This window comes from Rhineura floridana, chromosome 19, assembly GCF_030035675.1.
Source record: "Rhineura floridana isolate rRhiFlo1 chromosome 19, rRhiFlo1.hap2, whole genome shotgun sequence".
Lineage (NCBI taxonomy): Eukaryota > Metazoa > Chordata > Lepidosauria > Squamata > Rhineuridae > Rhineura > Rhineura floridana.
This window is the reverse complement of record NC_084498.1, coordinates 11,630,863-11,654,185: the sequence shown is the minus strand read 5'-3', so window position 1 is coordinate 11,654,185 and position 23,323 is coordinate 11,630,863. Positions and strand designations below refer to the sequence as shown.

Sequence of the window (23,323 nt, the reverse complement as noted above, 5' to 3'; positions counted from 1 at the left end):
GCTGCTAGTACGGTATCCAGCAAGCCTGGGAGCTGCTCTGGGGTGGTGGAAGCGGCGTCTCCTGGGGTGGTGGAGGCAGCGGCTTCTTGCCAGGACTCACGGCGAGAGAAGGTCGAGGAGGCAGGTGGCGGGAACATTCAAAGGCCGCGTGAGCTCCAGCCCAGCACACTCCTCGCCAGCCTCTCCCAGATGAGCGTGGCCTGCAGGGCACTCAGTGCCATATGTGAAATCAGGTGTGGGGCGGGTAGAGACATGCCTGGTTCAGCTGTGGGATTGCACAGCCAATACCTGAACAAAAGCAGCTTTGCCAGCCCTTTGCTTGGTGCATGAGAAGCCCTAAGCATAGGGCTAGCAAAACCCCTTGTGCTGAAGTTCTCAAGTGCCCAACATGGCAGGCACATGGGAAGCACTGTGTAAGGGATTTTGACAGGTGGGTAGGACATAATGAAGTCAGATGGTTGACAGGTAGGTTGTCCTGCAGGGGTGGGACAGATAAATGATCTGGCCTGCCAGGCCAGCAGGAAGGTTTCCCACCCCTACTCTAGATCCATGGGTGTTCCTCTCTAGATCATGCATACCCAGTGTGGTGCCCTCCAGCTATTGGACTCCAGCTCCCACTAGACCCAGCCAGGACACCACAGTGGTTGCCTTTTCTCTGGGTCATCATAATCTGCTTCTTGTGATCCAGATTTGAGCTTTGAGCATGCAGTTACCAAATGTGCTTCCAGATGCCATTTCACAGGCCCAATCTCAAGCAGCTATGACCTGCTGATTGGTTAGGAGGTCCTAGCCAATCAGAAAGTCCTAGTTACTGGATATTCCTTGGCTCATGCAGTGGTTTGGTTGTAGCACTAGAAGGCTCTGTTTTTTCCTGTGCCTGTTGTCCACAGGAAAGAAGCAGCAGACGATAACGTTTGGGAAGGTTGCTCTTAATGCTTACAACAACCCTGAAAGGTAGGAAAACTGAGAATGAAAGATAGGTGGCTTACCTAAGGTCGCCTAATGAGCTCTTGACAGAAATGGGATTCTAGATGGACCCCTCCCATGCATGTAGCACAGACTTGGTTTCGGTTCTCAGTTCTCTCATCCAGCTAAAGTCCACCTTTGCCTTGATAGTTCATTTGAAGTGATGTTTGGTGGAAGTTATAATGAAAACTCTTCACATGAAGCGCAGAGAGCTGAAACTGATGAACAGAAACTCTACTGCATGTATCTGTTTCTGGGTTCTATCACTTCAGACAGTGGTGGAGGATCAAATATTGGCTACATAAGAAAAGCCTGCTGGGTGAAGCTAGCGGCCCATGTAGCCCAGCGTCCTATTCTCACAGTGGCCAACCAGATGCCTATAGGAAGCCCACAAGCAAGATCTGAGCACAACTCTCCCCTCCTGCAGTTTCCAGCAACTGGTATTCAGAAGCATACTGCCTCCAGCTGTGGAGGCTTTGCATGTATGAGGCCCCAGGATCAATCCCTGGCATCTCTACTTTTTTTGGGGAAGGGCCATAGCTCAGTGGCAGGGCATTTGCTTTGCATGCAGACAGCCCCAGGTTCAATACCCGGCATCTCCAGGTAGGGTGAAGAGAGACTCCTGCCTAGGACCCTGGAGAGCCGCTGCCAATCAGGATTCACAGTACTGAGCTAGTTGGACTCTGAAGCATAAGGCAAGTCCCTCTGTTCCTAACCTGATCCACCAAGTTTTGTGCTGTTGTTGTCATGCCCTGCTCATAGGCAGCTACTTGGCCACTATAAGAACACAATGCTGGACTAGATAGACCTTTGTTCTGATCCTGCAGGGCTCTCCTTGTGTCCCTAATGAAGGTGAACATACAAATATTTGATCCTCTCCAGCATCAGTCTGAAATGGCACAGCCCAGCAACAGATTAAGAGAATGTGTATTGCCTAGTCACTTTTTTAGCTTAAAGAATAATGCCTTTGAAGAGCTTCAAGCCAAAGAAGGTCTAAATCACCCAAGCTAGTGATCCTGAACACCAAGAGGTGCTAAGTCAACCATCAGAAAGTGTCTTAAGTAGCTTCATCAGTGTTGCGGTTGGCCAACATACACTCTCAAGAGAGCAAGGATCATCAAATTGACTGGTAGTGCAAGAATTCCTGCAATTTCAGCACATACAAGTGGCATTTTATCTATAAAATTCAAGCTCAAGAAATTCATATACATTGCAAGAAAAGAGAAAGCAGAAGATGATGATAAATGGGTGGGAAGAGATGACATCCTCAGGTTAATTCACTTGCTTTTTTAGGGGGGGGTAGGAAGGGAGACCTGAGGCTGTGTATTGACCTAAAATAGACTTAGCACATAAAAGAGAGAAGGCCTTTGAACAAAAACCAGATGCTTACAGGAAGCCCACAAGCAAGACCCTGAGCGCAAGAGCACTGTCCCCTCCTGCACTTGCCAGCAACTGATAATCAGAAGCATACTGTTTCTGACAGTGGAGGTAGAACATAGTTATCAGGGTTAATAGCAACTGATAGCCTTATCCTCCCTGAATTGATATAATCCTCTTTTCAAGCTATCCAAGTTGCCTCTTGGAGTGAATTTCATAATTCCTTCGGAGGACAGAAGGAGGTTAATCCGTCAGGGGAAATGGGGCCCTGCCCTGTCAACTTCAAGTCTGTCCTCAGCTAATCCTGACCTGCTTGCTTTCCTACTTACAACCAGTCCAGGGGGTGGAACTGGCTGCCAGCTTTCTTCACCTTAGTCTCACAGCAGAGAGGAGAAGGATAGGGAGAACATGAGAAGTGGTTCCACCCGTCATTGGTTTTGGCTCCACCTACTGTTGGTCTACCTTACTTCCACACTACTAGTCCCAATGGGCACCACCATCCCCCACTGATTAAAACACAGCCCTCTAGAGAAGGCTTCCCCCCCCCTTTTGATCCATGCCTTACATGGAGTAGCACGCCCCTCCTTCTTAGGCTTCAGTTTTGCATTGCTACAGGAATCTTCATATTATTTCTCCTCTTTCATGAGAAGTGTTGGGGCTTGGAGGTTCCCAGCAGCAGCTGCTAGTAATGCTTTGGTCTGGCACCTCTGCAGTTGCTTCTACTGCCAACGTCACCTCCCGATTCTGATGGAACGAAACAGCTTGAAAAGGCTTGGTCGTTTACAGCATCTGCTCCCAATTCCCTTTCCTTGCCTGAAGAGGCCACTTAGGTCCAGTGCTTATGGAAGTGCTCAACCTGTGCCTGGGCTTGGCCACTTCCATCGGCAGGTGGAAAGTAATATGGTCAGATACTATATATAATCTCTCTCACACACACACACACACACACACACACACACACACACACACACACACACACACACACAAATCCCTCTTGCAGAGAGAACTACAGTGTCAGAAAGCATAGCTTGAAGGTGAATCTGGCAAGCTAGATTTCTACGTGCAGGATTTTCATTTGTTGGCATCATTGCTGGGCAAGGGACAACAGTTTGAAGGGAGCCAGGAACCAAGAACTAGGGAGTGTGGAACAAGCCAGAACAAAGAGCAGAAGGCAAAGAAAGAGGCAGGACTGAAGAATAACCAAGGATAAAGGAACACACCAGAGTTCAGTTCAACTGGAACAGGAAGCCCTTTTATACTCCTTAGTGCAGAGGATGACCAACCCAAGTGGGTCAAGTCAGCCTAGGGCTCAAAGGTACTGACAAGCTGTCACATGCAGTTTCATGGTTCACCACATGGGGCAGCCTCACATGGATCTAACAGTTCCTATAGATTGTGGGCGAGGGAGCAGTCAATCTTGTGAACCTTTACCTGAATTCTGATGGGGTGCAATCAAAACAGATTTTAGGGCCCTACAGCAAACACAGATGCAACTAATTTAGAATCTGGAGAGGAGGAGGTAGTTTTGAAAACGCCTTTGTCATGTTCAATGCAAATGTACATGTCCAATGCAAAGCTCCTGCTTGGTGCCCTGGGCTCCTGCTGGGAGGAAGGGCAGGATGGGATATAAATCAAATAAATGAATAAATAAATGTTCCTTTTTCTATTCTAGAAGGAGCTCTAAAAACCAAATTCTGAAAGTTTCCAGCATGGACAGTTTGAATTGGGGGAAAAGCTAGCAGGAAAGGGCATCTATTGCCTAGCACCCATGACATCATGAACACATTAGGCTATTGCTGAACTGAAACGGGTGCAGAAAGGGACATACAAAATTGATCATAATGTAATATTGGAATTGGAGTCATGTGGAGAGCTCAGTGAAAATGTCAACCAAGTATGTGAAAAAGGCACAATTCATGTTAAGGATCATTAGGAAAGGAACTGAAAATAAAACTGCCATATCAAAATGCCTTTTATACACAATATGTAGTGTGACCATTTTTGGAATACTATGGCCAGTTCTGGTTGGATATTGTAGAGCTGGAAAAGGTGTAGGAAAAAGCCACCAAAATGATGAGGTCCAGAGCAACTTCCCTATGAGAAAAGGTTGCAACATGGGGGGGGGGGCTGCATGTGTATGCTTGGATTTTTTTAGTTTAGTAAAAGGGCAAGTAAGGAGGAGCATGGAAGAAGGGAATAAAATGATGCACTACATAAAGACAGATGTTTTTCTCTCTCCTAAGAGCCCTCTTAGATCAGGCTGAAGGCCCCTCTAGTCCAGCATCCTGTTCTCACGGTGACCAACCAGATGCCTATGGAAGCCGACAAGCAGAACCTGAGCACCTGATTGTAAGCTCCACAGGACAGGGACCTGAGCTTTTGTAAGGTGCCATGCACAACAATGGCACTATGTTAATACAGTTAGTATTTCTCTCTCTCTCCTTCCCCTCCTATGCACTGTGTTTTCTCTACATATCACAGCCAAATCCCTTCTGCAAGAAAGCAAAGCAAAACAACAACTAAATACTAATTTCATTTATGCTATGCCTCCCCTTTGCCTTATGAGATACTCTCATAAACATCAGGGCTATCGAGGGGAGGGTTGCCAGAGGACTCAACAGACAGTACAGAAAGCCAAGACTCTTTTATCGGCAAGCTTCTTACGTCACTCCCGCAACAGCAGAGCTGATGTCGACAGGATAAGACAAGAAATAAAATGTATTTATGGGTCAAGAGGAATACAGCCATGACAAAGCCCAGAGGCCATCCTCGCTGCCAATATTGGTTGGTAGCACCTTAGACTTTCCAAAGTCACAGCAGAGTAGACAGCTTGAAGAAGAGGGTTAGCCCAAACTGAAAGCCAGCTGCTCCAACATCACAGGGTTTTCTTTTTTTTAACCCGGAAGGGAGAAAAGGTGATCTGTTGCAGAATTTTAGCTGAAGGAATTGAGAGAAAGGTAAAAATATTTTGTAGATATAAAACCATCCTACTGTTTTGCTAAGCTGTTCCATATTGCTGAAATTGTGTCATGGGGTGTGCATTTATACACTCTCACTCTCTCTCACTCTCTCTCACACACACACCCCTGCTTCTAAATTATATGCAAACAAAATTCTTCCACACAGTCTAGGAAGCTGGAACTTGGCACATTTATCGGGCATGTACAGTTCAAACGTGACAGACATTTTAGTTTTTTCATTCCACAGAGAGGGGGGAATATCCTAACCCCACACATTTTTTCCAGGCACAATTGTTTGACAGCATATTTCCACCCTAATGAAATGTTCACACACACACCAGCTTTGGTGGAAACACAGAAGTGTTTGGATTTCCCTCGGACAAGGGACGGTGTATCTCACCTTCAAAAATGCCCAACATTCTACTCTCAAAATATGACAGAAGTGTTTCTGAAGCTTGTTTCAGAAAGAAGCAAAGAATGCCCCAGATTGATAACTTTTCCTTCCAGAAACACCCAGTCAATAAAACAGTGTAAGCCTATACTGTACATCAGGGATAACCAATATGATGCCCTCCAGCTAATGTGGACTACAATTCCCATCACCCCTAACCATCAACTATGCTGGCTGATGCTTCTGGGGGCTGTAGTCCAAGAACATCTGGACGGTGTCCCATTAAATTGAATTCCCAAGTAATCGCGTATAGGATATAGGATAGTAGTCTTAATCCAGAGCCAACGCACCAGTGGTATTCAGTGATATACTAATACTATTCAAAACCATTCCCCCCCCCCAATTCTCTGTGCATTGATTTGCTCCAAACTGTTGGCACACTGGTGTTTGCAGAAGCAGCTTCAAAGCAAAGACACATAGGAAGCTGTCTGATCCTGAGTAGACCATTTGTACATTTAGTTCAGTATTGTCTACACTGACTGGCAGCAATTCTCCAAGATTTCAGGCAGAAGTCTCTCCCAGCCCTACCTGGAGATGCTAAGGATTGAACCTGGGACCTTTGGCATACAAAGCAGATGCTCTGCCACTGAGCTACAGCCTTTGCCCTGAGCCCAACCACTTAGAAACAAAACACAGAAAAAGTGAGGTGTAAGTGCTACTAAATTTGTGACTAGCTTTCTCCCCATTGCCTTGAAATTTAACTAAACCCATGATCCCTATCCCAAGCCCATTAACAGCATAGATAAACAAGTGGGGGAAAGGCAGAGCTGAACATGGAACCCACAGAAGCAGAGATCTAGAAGCCAGCTGAAAGGGATATATATATAGCCCCAGGAGTCTTCCACATGTAACCCAGGCTATATGACAATTCCTCTCCGTCCCAAATATACACGCATATACTGATCACAATGTGACACTGCAACAAGGCAATAATAGCACAAACAAGGTTGTCCCCACATCACAGGACACAGCCCTTCCTGGAGAAATCAGCAAGTTACACATAAGGAAGCAGAGCGTAAAAGTTGGATACAATCAGCTTTCAGCAAATCAGTAGCCTGTGAACGCATCACTATTTAGGAGGGAGGAAAAGAAGAGGAAATCTTAGGACTTGCAACACAAGTCTGTAAGAGCCCCCACAATAGATGGCATTGTATACAGTGACACATGGGGAGGAGAATGCCAGAGGAAACTGCGGAGTCAGTGTGGTGACCCCTCCTTCCTTTTTCTTCATCAGAAACCCTGACAAGCAAAGACGGGCTTGTCAGGTGGCTTAGTCTTGCACTCAAAACAAATAGACCTTTTTTTGGGGGGAAGGATATTGGGTTGAATAGGCTTTCCCCATGCTTAGCGCTGGTATAGGGATCAAACTAGCCGGGTATATTACAAAGTGATCAAAGGGTTTTTTTTTTTAAAGATGCTTTGTTTTTAAGACACAGGGTGTTTATAGATTTTGGCTTGTTTGCAACCCTGAGCTCTTTCTGGGAGGAAGAGCATGATACAAATAAATAAATAATTGGTTGGGAGGAGGGAAAGAGAATTTCCCTTGAAGGATGTGACACATCTCCTCTTGTCACCTCTGTGGTCACCTCTCCTCCAAGCATACCTGCTGTCTGCTTACAAAGCAGCCTGGCTAGCAACTAAAGTTGCTAGTCCCTGATGAGTGAAAAATGTTAGTAGCCTGTCTGCCCAATCACTCCTGTGTTAGTTATTTGTAACATGCTTATGGTCTGGGGCCAGGAAGGAAGAGGGGAAAGAGAATAAAGTCTCTTCATGGGATGGTTGCCTAGAGCTGATGGTCACTCGCCACAGGTGAATGATAGGAAAAGGAGGGAGTTGGTAGGTAGCTTGTATGCATGGTGGAGGGGGGGTACACAAGATGGCTTTCCAACCCGTCACACCTGCATTTTCCTAGCAAAGTTGCCAACTGCAGCCTGCTGCAGCTGTGCCTTTACCGCCTATTCAACCTGCAGGAAACAAACAGGCAACCTCTGTCTCTAGGCTTAGCAAGTCATCACCTTTATCCCCACGCTATGTAAAGCTTCGCCTCCCCGGAAGAGCTGCTGCTTAAAGGGCACAGGAGAAAAGCAGGAGGTGCTTTCCTGCTAAAGTTGGCAACCATATTCCCTTGGCCTCACCTCCTCAGCTAACTGCCATTTAAAAGGCACAGGAGCAAAGCAGGTGGCATTTTCCTGATAAGCTGGCAACCACATTTCCTCGAAGGACAGAAGCATTTGTCAGTAACAACCGAAGTCAAGATAAACTTTGCAAAAGCACTCACCTCGGCACAGCAGAGCCCCCAAAGTCAAGCTGAAGGCCACGGGGGCAATCGGCACAGCTCCCATGTTGAAGGTCCCCTGGGCAAAGGGTGGGGGGAATGTACAGCGGGGAATTTTATGCTTCTCCTCCTTGGGAGTCAAAAAGCTGCTCTTCTTAAGTACTTCCACCTTAGCATTTCCTCGGAGCCGCCTCAAAGTTCCGAACCGATCCCCTATTTGTCATGCTCAGTCTCTGCCCTGGTGGGGATAGCTCCCCCAAACCTCCACATCACCAGGACACCCAGAGACTCGGCTCTCCTACTGGAGAAGGTGCACGAGCGCAGCTGTGGCCGAAGAAACCGGGGGGCGGGGGGATAGAGAGGCTGAGGAAAGCCACAGAATCCTCTCGGCTGGCTCCGCAAACTTTGTTGCCTCCCACCGAGTCGCCGGTTCGAGCCCAGCGCTGCGCAAAAGTTGGGCAGAAAGCAAAGAGACGGGGAAGGGGAGGGCGCGAATCTCTTGCTATTCCGCCGTTGGCGTCGTCTTCTCTCTCGCCTGTTGGGGAAGCAGTTCCAGGGGCATCTAAAGCCGACCTTTCCCCGTGTTTGGGTCTGGGTTTTTCCTTTCCTCGCCCGTTGGAATCTCCGGCGGCGATTGCTTCTCTCCGTCCGGCTGGCGGCGAAAGCCTCCGGCGATCGTAGATCCAGGGAGAGACTTTACGAGAGACAAACCTCCCTCACGCGGACGCGTCTCCCGCAGAGCGAGAGAGGAGGCGGCGGTGGAGGGGTGGTAACCTTTGGAAGCTCCCTCCAATCGGAGCCAGGGTTTGGTTTTTGTGTCTTTTCCCCCTTCCTCCTCCTTGCGGGTCTGGAGTGGAAAACTCCAAGGCTGGGAGTGGGGGGAGGAAGGAAGAGGCAGGATGGCTTCCTCCGATATACCAGAAGCAGCAGGAGTCCGATGCAGGGTTACTCGCGAGTAGTCCCGTGCAATCCAAGGGGTGTACGCTAGAGTGCAGGGTGGGGTAGGGCTCGTGGCCCGATCCACTGCGTGTTTACTCGCAAGTAAGTCCAACTGAGTCCATCGGCTTACGTCCGCGTAAGTAAGTGTGACTCAGCAGGCGGCCTGATCCTGCGCGTGTTTCCTCGTAAGTAAGTCCCGCTGAACTCAGAGGAGTTGCTCTAGAATAAGAGATTTGGAAGGTCGCCCATGTCTCCTCATGTTTCCTCGGGAATACTCGCCGAGCTCAAGGGGCTTGCTCTCGTTAAGTGTGACGGCGTGCCACCCGATCCTGCGGATCTATACGTGGAAGCAAGCCCTGTTGAGTTCAGGGGGTTAGTTTATCTTCCATGTTCTGCCCCACAGGCATAGCATGCGCATGCGATCCAAAGTACGGGAGCATGCTCCGGTGCCGGCCCTGTTGTTAGACTGAATGAGGCGGCTGCCTGAAGCAGCTGATTCTGAGTGTCCCACAAAAGGGCAGGGCGTTCTTACGCCAGGGGTCACCAGCATGGTGCCCGCTCGCCCAGATTCACCTACAGAGGCCTTCCCTGGCACCCACACCTGCTGCTGAAAATAGGCTTGAAAGAAGCATTCTCTTGTAGCTTATGCTCTTGTGTTCACTAGGGCTGTCCACGGGCTCTGGCCAAATCCAGGATCCAGGATCCTGAACTGAATCAGGCCAATTTAGATCAACTCAGGATTTGGCCAGAATGGATTAAGGCAGCCCCAGATCATCCAAGGTCCGATCAGGTCTACATGGAGCAATCCAGGGCTGTCAAGGGGGGGTCAGGAGGTGGGGAAAGAAGGTAACACATAGGGATGCTGTGCACTTCCCATCCCCAACTACATGTTTAATCAGGGGTTTAAACCCTAATTGAAGACTGTGCAAGGCTCCCTGATTCAGTTTGGGGCCCAGATCCAGGTCATGCCAACCCTGGATCATCCCAGGCCAGACTGGGGACACTCCAAAGTCCTAGAAAAGACTCCAAATCAGACTGGGGGGGGCATGTACAGTCCAAGTGTCCACTCTAGTTCCTTCAATGTGCAAATGTGCTGACAGGCCCCCAACGGCTGGCAACCCCTAGATTGTAATGCAATGCCACAGCACCTGGATATCCAGTTGTATGAAGAAAAGTTGGAGTTGGTGATGTGTAACCTGGAGAAGAGGTGATATGCTATCCACCTTCAAAATCTGAAGGGCTGTCATGTAGATGATGGAGCAAATTTATTTTCTGTTGCTCCAGGCAGCTGAACCCAAGCCAATGGGTTCAAATTACAAGGAAAAGGATTCTAGACTGAACATGAGGAACAACATCCTGTCATTAGGAATGATCTGACAATGTAACAAGACTGCCTTGGAAAGGCAGTGGGTTCTCTTTCATTTGAAGTTTTTAAGGTGAGGCTGGATGGCCAACCTATCAGGGATGCTGCAGTAGTGGATTTTCTGAATTTGCAAGTAGTTGGATTGAATGATCTCTGAGGTCCCAGTTCTATGATTTTTGTCTATGTTTGCTGCTAGAAACTGGGTGGTGGGAAAGGGCAATTGTGGGATTTTCTGCCTCTGATGCCCAAATAAATAGGCTAGCCTTAGGTACTGTGCACCTTCAGTGTTGGGGGGGGATGGGAATTTGTTACTGTCTTGTTCTTAGACCAGCTCAGCCCCCAAGGGCTGAAACAGACATAGCAAAGGATCATGTGTTTAAAAAGCACTTACTTATCCAGGCAAACTGTTTGTGTGGGTCCTGTCCCATTAAAAATTGCACTTACCCCATGCGTTGCCCCACATTCGCACATAGTGCTAACATTCATAGAATCATAGAATAGTAGAGTTGGATGGGGTCTATAAGGCCATCAAGTCCAACCCCCTGCTCAATGCAGGAATCCAAATCAAAGCATTCCTGACAGATGGCTGTCCAGCTGCCTCTTGAATGCCTCCAGTGTCGGAGAGCCCACTCTCTAGGTAATTGGTTCCATTGTCGTATGGCTCTAACAGTTAGGAAGTTTTTCCTGATGTCCAGTTGCAATCTGGCTTTCTGCAACTTGAGCCCATTATTCCGTGTCCTGCACTCTGGGATGATTGAGGAGAGATCCCAGCCCTCCTCTGTGTGACAACCTTTCATGTACTTAAAGAGGGCTATCATAGATTCCAATGACTGGTGCCCTAGATGGTTGTTGTTGTCATTGTTATGGGTTTTAAATCCCTTCCTTCCATGTATATATATTTTTAAAAAACATAATCCACAAGGTCGTTTACAATATATTTAAGGCAAACCAGCCGTTATCGTTTAACGTGGCTGCTCCAAACTTCTTTACAGATTTGACCCTTCACTTCAGAAAGAGGTCTGAGAAATGAGTAAGAGAAAGAAGATTCTCTACCCTTTCTGTCTACCCTGTGGGCTGCTATAAACTCACTTTGACAACCAACCCAATTCCAGTGAGTAATGATTGACAGAGAGAAAACACACATGGCTTGGTCTACCTTCACAGGCAGCAGCTTGGGAACAACAATTGCAGCCACACTTTCAAATATGTGAATTCTCTTTTACCAGTATTGGGCAAGAAACAAACTGCCATGCAACCAACAAGGTGCACCATCAGTGGGTTTTAGGGGGTTGAGCTGAGCACATGCAGCCACTGCTGTTGCTCCTATGGATGTAAGGGAGAGAGGTTAAAGATAAATGAAATGCAAACAGAAGATGAAAAACAAAAGACAGTGATGCTTTCCTAAATGCAATACCATACCAGCCACAACAAGATTCCTATGAGTAAGGGAGACAAATTAGCATCCCACAGCCAGTCAGGATTCATAACCGAAAACCAAAACTAAAAATATCCTGGCAGCCAGTCAGTTAATGCAGAATGCTGCAGCATGATTGCTGACATGAGTGAGTTCCTATCTGCACATAATACCTCTGCTCTGAAATCTGCATTGGTTGCTGATTTGCTACCAGGCCAAGTTCAAGCTGTGCTTTCCATGTTATGGGTGCCACATAGTACTTGTTCTGCTCTTGTAAGAAATCAGTCCTGTAAAGTGGCAGCATTTTAGATACTCTGTTCATAGCGTTTTTGTGATAAGAGGTATTCAGAGGTGGTTTACCATTGCCTTCCTCTGACTTTGGACACATATCATACTTTGGACACATAATGAGAAGGCATGATTCATTAGAAAAGACAATAATGCTGGGAAAAACAGAAGGGAGGAGACAAAGAGGAAGACCAAACGAGATGGATTGATTCCATAAAGGAAGCCACAGACCTGAACTTACAAGAACTGAACAGGGTGGTTTATGACAGATGCTATTGGAGGTCACTGATTCATAGGGTTGCCTTAAGTCGAAATCAACTTGAAGGTACATAACAACAACAACAACAAAGTGGCAGCACCTACACTTTGGGACTCCTTGCCTATTGACATTAGGCAGACGCCTCTTTTCATCACCTGCTAAAATCATTTTTGCTTAGGCAAGCCTATCCAGGCATATAGAAGCTATTGTGTTTTTAAATCTGTTTTTAACTCATTGTTGGTTTTATTATTTTAAATGTTTTTAAATATGTCTTTAACTGTTTTTGCCAATAATTTTATTGTTTTAATTCTTTCTGTAAACCTCTGAGTTTTTTACAATAATGCAGTATATAACTGTTGTCAATAAAATACATAAATAAATTTTGGAGTCACTGTGGCCCTTGAGTCTCTTCCCACTTTTAGGAACCAAGGAATCAGGCCATTTGGTACCACATAGCTCAGTACAGATGACATGGACTAGCACTGGCTCTCCAGGATTCCAGGCAATACTCTTTTTCAGGAAATTGAATTCTGGACCTTTCCATGCAAAGCATGTGCCCTACCAATGAGCTGCAACCCTTCCCCTGTTTAAAAAAGTATCTTTTAAAATGGTTCTTTTCAATTCACTCTTGAACGCACATATCTAGGGCAGATCCACACCATTCATTTAAAGCACATTCAACACCTATTTGAAGCACATGAATCCCACCATAGAATCATGGGAACTGCAGTTTGTTAAGAGTCGTGAGAACTATAACTGTGAGGGGGAAACAACACTTCCCAGGATTCTTTAGGGGAAGTCATGCACATTAAATGTGTGTTGGATGTGCTTTAAATGTATTGTGTGGATCCACTTAATAAATTTTGCCTGCACGTAAATTGTTTTTATTAATTTTTCAAAATGAGCTATAAAGTGTAGTGGGTGACCATGGGCTACTCATCATCTCTCAGCCTGTCTGCCCCTCAGGATGAAAACAATGGAGAACCATGACCACCCCAAGGAAGAAGGGCATACTGTACAACCATAGGGTGAAATTGGATACTTATTGGGACACAATATGAAGAAATGTTTATATAAGCATGACTATCAAATATGTTTATTATTTACCCAACCTGTAAAGATATTTACAGTGCAATCCTATGTTTGTTTACTCAGAAGCAGGTCCCAGTGTATTCAACAGGGCTTACTCAACCAGGGAAAACTGCAGCCTCAAGTGATAATGAACTTGTTCTTGTAACAAGCCTTTTAAGTTGAGACCTTATCCCAGTCTGTGTCTGTGTTTGAATTGCTTTTTAATATGTTTTTAAACCTTTTCTTTTTAAAAAAATGTTTTTAAAGATGTTTTGCTTTAATATATTTTAAAGTCTGTTTTTATTATTTTTAAAGTGTTTTTAGTGCTTTTGTTTGCTGCCTTGGGCTCCTACTGGGAGGAAGGGTGGGATATAAATCAAATAATAAATATATAAAAATAAATAAATAAACTTCATTCAACCAACCCAAAATTCAGAATCATGCCACTTTAAGCTGTTTTGCAACTGTTTATACTTGTTTTATGGTTATTGGTTTTTAAAGGGATTTATTTCTTATTGTGAGCAGCCTTGGTTTCCAATCACCAACCCTACCTCACAGGGTTCTTGGAAAGACTCCATACATACACACACACTTGCAGGTGTAAAAATACGCCCCATATAATAGTTTATTGTCAAACCAGTTGGTCATTGCAGAACATTTTTTTAAAAATCAGTATTAGTTTCCTACATAATAAAAACTGTGATACCTAGGTAAACCATGCCTAATTGCTTTAAAAATAGGATTGGAGGGGAGAGAAATATTTACAACACAAACACAATTCTTTGCTATGTTTACTCAAAAGTCCCATTAATTTACAGCACAATCCTAACCATGTCTACTCAAAAGTAAGTCCTAATGAATTCAATGGGGTTTACTCCAGGTACATGGGATAGCATTGCTTTACTCCCAGAAAAGCAAGTATTGGATTAAATACTTTCATATTGCGAAGGTTTTCAAAGCACTGCCCTCTTCAACAGCCCAGGGTCTGACTCTTGCACACAAGAGAAAAAAAAACTTTAAGCCATATTCTTACTTACTCAAACAAACTGAAAATCTCAAACCCACCATTTGTGGGGTCAACAAATCACAACCCTGGTTTCACTCTTGGCTACAATCTTGAAAGGGTGGGGTTGGAGCTAGGAGCTGCTATAACAGATCTCTTAAAGAAATTTAACAGTCGCGGGGGGGCAGCTGACGTTTTGGTGTATATCTTGGGAACCAGACCACCTAGAAACTTAATCTTTTTTTTAAATTGAAGCTGGGAGTCTGGAGATTAAGGTGAGCCAAAAACTGGATACCTTGTAACCCTAGTGTGGAACCTCAGGTCCACAGGCCAAATGTGGTCTTCCAGGCCTCTCTGTCTGGCCCTCAGTCCTCAGTGGTCCTACTCCCCCCCCACATCATCATCATCATCATCAGTTTATTACAGGCAACCAAATACAGGTTTTAGCCAGATAGAATACTAATATACAGAGACAGTATCTAAAAACTTTAACAGTAGTATCTAAAACTGTAACAAAAATTATAACATTGTAGCAACATTTGAAAGTAAAACTCAGATTGCGAGGCAAATTTGTCTAATCTGAGCAGCTCTCATGGCAAATTTGGCTATGCTGACCATTACAGATCTATCTGGGCTGGTCAACAAATATTAGATCTTCTCTATATCACTAGAGGAGGAGGAAATTGCCACTAGAAATTTCTCCAAGTATTTCTTCCTTAGTTGTCTCATACAGTTTACAATGTAACATATAGTGGATGGTATCCTCTACCTTATGACTACTGCAAATACAGATGTGCTGATCTCTAGGAATTCTCTTGTATCTTCCTTCAAGAAAGTTGGTTTTCATTGTCTGAAAGCGCAATGCAGTAAATGCCTTGTGGAGAAAAGGTGGATTTAATTCAGACAGATATTTCTCTTCCTCATGATGCTCTTTAATAAGGGGAAAGGTAATGGAGAATCTAGATGAACTAATAGCATCCATATCCTTCTTTGCAAAGAAATCTTGGAGATGCCTTTTGATATTATATCGGCTGGACAGGATTCCTGCAGCAATAAGTGACTCCAGATTAAGGCCATATTTCTGTAGCAATAATTTGCCGTTAGCTAGCCAAGTATTTTGAATGGGTAAATGTAGCTGCTCTGTTATACACAATTTGACCAGTTCATTTGAAGAGTAGTTCAGTTTTAAAAGGTAATAAAAAGATAGCCCTAAGAATAAAAAATAAAATTGGCATTGCGCCCACTTCTGCTCGAAGATAGGCTGCAGGAGTTCCTGATGGAAGACCCAATACAATACGTATAAAACTGTTTTGGACAGATTTCAGTTGGTCTGGTTCAGGAATATCCCTGAGTTCTGCCCCGTATATCATCTGTGGGATGACCTTGGCAGTAAAAATTCTTAAGGCTGGTATAACAAGGCTCCCTCCCATGACTTTTGCAAATTCCAACACAAACTGCATTGAGCTTTGAGCTTTTAACTTATTGGCCTGCCAGTGATTATTCCATGAACCATTATATGCAAAGCAGATCCCCAGATAATTAAATCTGTAGGCCTGTTCTAGTAGATGACCATCTAGAAACCATTTGTGTTTAACTGGGCGTTTGCCAAAAACCATAACTTTGGTCTTGGCATAGTTCACACTTAGCTGTTCTTTCACACATATGTCCCCAAACATTTTCAATAATCTCCTCATAGCAATCTGGGTCTAGGAAAGAAGGACCATGTCGTCAGCATATAACAAAATATTTAGTTTCCGTGAACCGAGAGCTACTGGAAAGTTGGATTTATCAGCTAATTGATCTATGATGTCATTCACATTTATGTTAAACAGCAGGGGCGCTAATAAGCAACCTTGTCTCACTCCTTTAGTTGAGGCAATTACCCCTGACAGCTGACCTTCTCTACCTACCCTGACTCGAAGCTTGGTGTCTGTATAGAGGTTCCTTATCAAAATCAGAAGACGTTCATCCATTCCAAGTCTCCATAATTTTCTCCAAAGAATCTCTCTATTTATCCTGTCACAAGCAGACGTCAGATCAACAAAGGCTGCAAAGAGATATTTCCTAGGGGCTGCTGCATATTTTTCTCTCAAATGGTTTAGAACAAAGCATTGATCTATAGTTGACTTCCCATGACGGAAGCCAGCTTGTTCGTCCCCAATAATATTGTTGCTGTTTACCCAGGTTTCAATCTTATCCAATAAATAACGTGCATATAGTTTAGAGGATACGTCCAAAAGACTGATTGGACGATAGTTGGCTGGGAGAGATTTATCTCCTTTTTTAAAAATTGGGATGACAATACTTTGGTCCTATCCCTGGGGCAGTCTGCCAGAGGTATTCCCCCCCCCCCGCATACACAAGTGTTTTTGCCTGGTTGGAATGTGCTTTTCAATTCTGGTAATGCCTCTTTCTGGCCAGATTGGGGGGGGGTGAGTTCCATTATCTGCTTTGGACTGTTGTTTCCATTACATACTTGCCAAGTTTCCTTTGGGAACCTATTGAGCTGAGTATTAGGGGTAGAAAACAGTTCTTTCTAGAAATAGCAGCATTTTGGCCCTCACTGGTGCCTGGAGCCCTGGTCTGTGGCAAAGGAAGAGATATAAAGAAACCCAGGGCTGTTGCTTTGCTTAGGTTGCTTGTCTGACTGGAGACAATCAAATACATTGGGCTCCTTCTAGGAAGAAGGGTGGGAAATAATAATAATAATAATAGTAATTTAATTTTGCTTGCTACGACATACACACACAAGCTGATTATTTTCCATCTATTATATATATATATATATATATATATATATATATATTAGCAAGTCCCATCATAAACACACAGGCAAGTGGTTAGGTATTTATTTATCTGACATATTTCTGCCCCATTGTTTTCAACAAGTGAGCCTCAAAGCAGCTTTTCAGAAACTTAGCACATGCATATTGAAATCTAGAAAATAATAAGAAAATGTATCCCCTGCAGCCTCCCCCCAAAATGTAAAATGAATACATAAAGCAGCACTGAAAGAGGTAAGAATGAGCCACACATCTATAACTGCAACTTTTCAACTGGAGAGACTCAAACATACCCTGCCAGAAATAGATAGCAGAAAGGGCGGGGTGTGCATCTCCCCCAGGAGAGAGTTTAACAGGTGGCGTGCAAATGTCCTATCCTAGGTAAACCCACCTCCCCCCCCAGCTGTCCTCATGCCAGCCCTCTGAAGCAGATCTTAACAGACACATTCTGAGCACTTCTATGAGCTTTTCAGTCCAAGGGCTATATTCCTTTCTGGGCAACCTTCCGGGGCCACTTGCCAGTGGTGAGTAGGGTCAGAGTCAGAAAGCAGGTGGAGCAATGAATGTAAGTTATACATCCACAAGAGTGACTGTATACTATAGCCAGCATAGACTTTTGGAATTCTGACATGTTAAATTGAAAACACCCCCATGCCATTCTGATGCTTCCCATACGTTCATTTAAAAACGAAACCTTACAAAACGTATAGTCCTGAGCTCAGAAATGCTCGCTTAACAACCCTCTAAGTTTTCATAGTGATACACAAAACACTCAGAGAGAATCTAGAGTTCAAAGTATAAAAAGAGTAAAAAAAAATCCTGACCCCTGTTGGACTTTTTTCTGTCAGTGGTCTCATAATTCGTTGAAATTAATTAAAAATCAGTCATGTTCACAGAGTACCTCTAATCCTATTACTGACCTTGCCCCATACTCTGACCTTCATCTTCTGCAGTTTAAAAGTTTTTAAAAATGCATAGCTGATTTTTAATTCATTTAAGAAATTTAACATTGGAGTCTATGATAGTGCATGCATGCTCAGTAACAGCCAACTGTCAGTGTTCTAAAAGCAGCTGTTTGGGTTGACTAATCAGGTGGCCACAACCACACCAGACCTTTATTTCACTTTAGACAGTCACGGTCTCTCCCAAAGAATCCTGGGAATGTGTAGTTTGTGAAAGGGAAGTGTAGTTTGCCACCCTGCTGGAAGGGAGGGAAGGATATAAATTGAATAATTAATTAATTAATTAAAGAGTGTTGAGAGTTGTTAGGATACTCTTATTCCCCTGACAGAGCTCTAGTGGCCAGAGTGGTTTAACAATAAATCCCTCTTGTGGGCATTATAGCTCTGTGAGGGGAATAGAGTGCCTCCTAAAAACTCTCAGGACCCTTCAGAAACTGCAGTTCCCAGGATTCTTTGGGGAAAGCCATGACTGTTTAAAGTGGAATAAATATCTCGTGTGGATGTGGCCAGGGACAGCTTTGGTTTAAATTTGGGTGGGAGACTACATGTGTCTGCTGTAGAATAAAAAGCATTATTGCATGAGAGTAAATCTCACAGAACTCAATAAGCATGCAAATGATTGAACCTGGTGTCGTCCCTTCCCCTTCCTGCCTGCTTCCCTCCCCCTCCTCCCCTCTGCCCTTCTTCCTCCTTTCCCTCCTCCTCCTCGCCAAATCCTTCCAAGCTTCACAGAAAATGGATTGGACTGTGAAAGACCATCCCAAATTGTGTTTGCACTTTGACAAATTTGTAGGGCAGTACAATATCTCAGAGAGGAGGTCAGTTCTCCTGCTCCCCTGGTGCATTCACTAAAGTTGCCCAGTTTCCCTGCTTTTTAAAGTTTGATAGAAGTATCTGTGGGCTATAGGTACATTCTTAAACCACTAGGGTTTTTTTTCTATCAGTGAATTTTATCTTTTTACAGTAGACTAATTTCTACACATACCCCTCTTTATCCTCCATCCAGGCAAGTGAGAGGCATTATCAGAGTTCTAGGGCATATTCCAGCCAGGCAAAAACACTCAAAAAGGATGCAAACAGGGTCAGTGAGGTGTGTGGCCTGAAGAGAGAGGATGTGTGACTCGGGAGGGGGTGCAACCTGGAGGGGTTCCCAGTGGCCAGATAGAGAGTCCTGGAGGGCTGCATTTGGCTCCTGAATTTGAAGTTCCCCACCCCTGCTTTAGAGAGTGTGCTTCACACCCTTTATCTCAACAAAGGTTGTGAGATGTGAAGGTGGAAAGCCTTCATAGGTGTTTGCATCTCCCCTGGTTATCAGAAGCAGGGTCAGCCCTTCTATTTGGCAGAACGAGGCGGATGCTTCAGGTGGCAGACACTGGGGTGGGGAGCAGAGCTCTGTGTGCTGTGTAGTCTCCCTGTGTCCCCTGAAGACAACCTGCTACCCTTAGGCGTGGTGGAGGACACCACCCCATCAGCAGTGTTGAAGTGAGAGTCAGCTGGAATTGCGGGCAGCCCCATCTTCTCCTTTGCTTCATGTAGAAAAATGCCTTGGGCTGACCATGGGTCTCTCCTTCCGGATTGCCACCATAAACCTGTCATTCACCCCATTCCCTTCTTTGCCATGTAACATGATCAATTACAGCAGGTCAGGAAAGGGGATGGGATGACAGGACTGGGGCTGAACCAGGGATCAGCTGTGGTGACTGTGTCTCGGCGCAATGGAAGCTATAAAGGTACATAAATGGTCTCCAGCTTCATGACTATGTACCATTGTGCAATTATATATTAGTAGACTCCAGTCTTTCATGCTCTTATGCCTCCCCCCTCTCGTTAGGTGGCAATGTGTATTTGTTCATGTAGGCCCCCTCCAAACTGGTGGTTTTTTGCAGGTGTATTCTGCAAAGTATCATTGGCCACATCTGCTCTATATATTTAAAGCATTATACCACTTTAAAAATCATGGCTTCCCCAAAAGAATTGTGGGAGATGTAGTTTGTAAAGGGTGCTGAGAGTTGTTAGAAGACCCCTCTTCCCCTCCCAGAGCTACAATTTTAACAATCAATCCTTCTTTCCAGGGAACTCTGGGAAGAGGGATTTCCTAACTCATCGTTAACAAACCATAGTTCCCAGGATGAGAGAAGCCATGACTTTTTAAAGTGGTACAATACTTTAAATGTAAGGTGTTAATGTGTTGATTGATGTAATCATAGCACATTCGTGGTGGATTTATACAGGACCGTACACACGTCATTCTGCATTATTAGTTCTATGCTTCCCCATTGTTACAGCATTATTGCTCTCTGGAGATGTGGTCTTGCGCTATAGCATAACAAAAGCAGGACAATTCTCCCTCCACCCTGACACTGCCTGGAAAATTTGTGTGATACTGAGTTACAGGGTTTTAGCAGGAAACTACAGGACTTGCCCTGACTGGAAATGAAACAGTATGTCCATCCTGAAACTTGAAAATGGAAATGGACTGCCTTCAAGTCGATCCCAACTTATGGCGACCCTATGAATAGGGTGTTCATGGTAAGCGGTAATCAGAGGAGGTTTACCATTGCCTCCCTCTGAGGCTAGTCCTCCCCAGCTGGCTAGGGCCTGCTCAGCTTGCCACAGCTGCACAAGCCAGCCCCTTCCTTGGCCGCAACTGCCAGGTGGGGGGCAACTGGGCTCCTTGGGACTCTGCAGCTTGCCCATGGCTGCACAGGCGGCAGTGCACATAACCCTTCAGCCACTCACTGTGGGGGCGATCTTTAGCTGGCCCTTGACACCCAGGAGACACAAGCGGGGATTTGAACTCACAGACTCTGGACTCCCAGCCATCCTCCTCCCCACTGTGCTATACCAGCTGAAACTTAGGCAGGTGCAAACAGACTGAAAGCAGGAGAGTGTGCAATTACCTCAGTACCATCATGAGCATAAAAAATCTTGAATGTGCAATAAAAATGCATTGAAATGTGGAGGATTCTTTCCTGTGATATGCCCAGGCCTGCCTTTATTCTGCTGAGTGGAGCCCTGAATCTCAGCCCTAAAGTTCTGCCCTGGTGGTACCACTGACTGGGTAAAGCATATTTATGTCATTTATGAATTGCTTCTATGAATCATCTCAAAGTAATTTTGCAATACAATAAGATTATATATAAAACAAATATGTAAAAACAGTTAAAACCATTGCATATATAAAAGCAATTTCAGATCCAATTGAAAGCTGGATGGGTTATTTCTCCTCACAGATGGGGGCAGCTGATGGCTTGCTCATGACTAATTAGTGAGCTAAGGAAGAAAGAGAGATTTGAAGTTGGGGACTTCTTAGTTTTGGATGGCTGTTTCTAACCCTCATTGTTTCATTGCTAGACTCACTCATAACGGCTTTCCCCATCAAGAGTTGATTATCCGGGAAGCTGGCAGGGGGTGGAAGTTGTGGTTTGCTTCATAAGAAGAGTGCTGATGGATCACACCAAAGGTCCATCTAGTCCAGCATCTTGTTCTCACAGTGGCCAAACAGATGCCCTAATGGGAAGCATACAAGCAGGACCTGAGTGCAACAGCAATGGATATTCAAGGGCATACTGCCTCCATATGCCAACCTTTAAGCAAAATACACACTGCTTCTCATTCAAGGCTTAAACGACATTTCTAATTTCATTCTTTAAATGGATCCTCCAAGATTTGGCCCCTCCGTCCAAAGCAATGCACAAGATTAATCACCCCCTTCCCTCCACCCCCCACACAAACACACACCTTCACCTTTGTGGTGACGTCTAAACCCCTGGCAGAAATATTTCATGGGAGTGCACTATAACTAAAAAAATATGTACTCGGAATGCCAGGACACACCATTTTGCAATGTATAGATCCACTTTGCAAAGTTTAATGCCCATACCAATTGGGGACAGTTGAATCTCCCAATCCTGAAAGCGCTCTGATTCATTCATTCATAATACTTAGTTGATTGTTCCTAGGCTCTGCGTGGGGTCTTTCCCCATGTCCCATTTTCTCTAACTCTATGACTCTACCACCCTGCTTCTGAAAGAGAGAGGTCCATGTAAACATAAATGTAGTCCTTTAGATAATATGCAACATGTGTATAATTGACTGGACCAGATACACGAAACTGATTGGCCAGAAGCTGCTTGCCATCTGCATTAGATTGGTACAGGAGAATTAGACAGATTCCACATATGCCTCTTAAAAGTCTCTCTCCTGCAGAGAATGTGCATTTGGTAAAAAGATGATAATGTAATTTTAAAAGCAGTTTTATCAGTATGTCTTTTTCTAAATTGGTTTCGTAGAAGGCGGTTTTACAATGCTATTTCATCCTTCCTGTATTTTTTAATAACCTGTGAATAGATGCCTTTAAGCCACAGCACCTTTTAAAGCAGGACTACCACATTTAAATGAGGAATCAGATTCATCCTTTAAATTTCTTTGTAATCAGCAAATGGGCATGCTAAATTAATACAGACAAATATTATTTTAAAATATGCCAATGATTTTAATGTAAAATTGCCAATGGTATCTTAGAAGAAGCATTTCCTTCTAGTAAGCCACCAAGTATGACTGAAAGAGAAAAAGAGGGTGAAGGAAGGGGGAAGACAACATTCAGGAAATACACATTAGATTACACCCAATAAGACTGCTTGAGGGTGTTATGTGCAGATGCTAAGCCTATCTATCCCTACCCTTTTGCAATATATATATAGCGTATGTAATTCATTGTACTAATATATATATAGTATAATCTATATTCATTTCCTGACTCAATCCTATTGTAAATATCCCTCCCCTTAATAAGCTAGCTTTCTGCATGCATGGAATTTTTCATTTATGTTGTTGGTCCAGAAAGGAATGCCTGTTCTGAGTATGTGTTGTATTCAACTAAGTCCAACTCACAGAAGACCCATTGAAATGAATGAACTGACTTTCGTGGGTCTACTCTGAGTAGGACTAGCATTGACTACCACCCACAGTGTCTACATCAGGAAGGCTTTCAACCAGGGATGGTGAACCTGTAATCATCCAGATCTTGCTGGACTCAAACTCCCCTCAGTCCTAGTCAGCATGGCAAATAGAGATGATGGGAGTTGTAGTCCAACAACATCTTGAAAGCCACAGGTTTCCTAACCCTGGACTATACTGGCTGGTAGCAGCTCTCCTGAATTTCATCCAGGAGACTCCCAGCCTTGCCTGGAGATGTTGGGGACTGAGCTTG

At 44.5% G+C, this 23,323-nt stretch overlaps 1 protein-coding gene across 2 annotated transcripts in view; it reads right to left on the bottom strand.

Moving 5' to 3' along the window:
• The window catches only part of TMEM132C (transmembrane protein 132C), a 369,933-nt gene extending 360,985 nt beyond the window's left edge, over positions 1-8,948 (bottom strand). Inside the window, exon 1 of one of the 2 annotated variants that reach the window (XM_061602881.1) lies at positions 8,033-8,948. In XM_061602881.1, coding sequence (XP_061458865.1) covers positions 8,033-8,096 — 64 coding nt within the window. In that variant the 5' untranslated portion in view covers positions 8,097-8,948. The remainder of the gene's footprint in view (positions 1-8,032) is intronic. The other variant, XM_061602882.1, reaches the window with a different exon arrangement.
• Between the last annotated feature and the right edge of the window lie 14,375 nt (positions 8,949-23,323).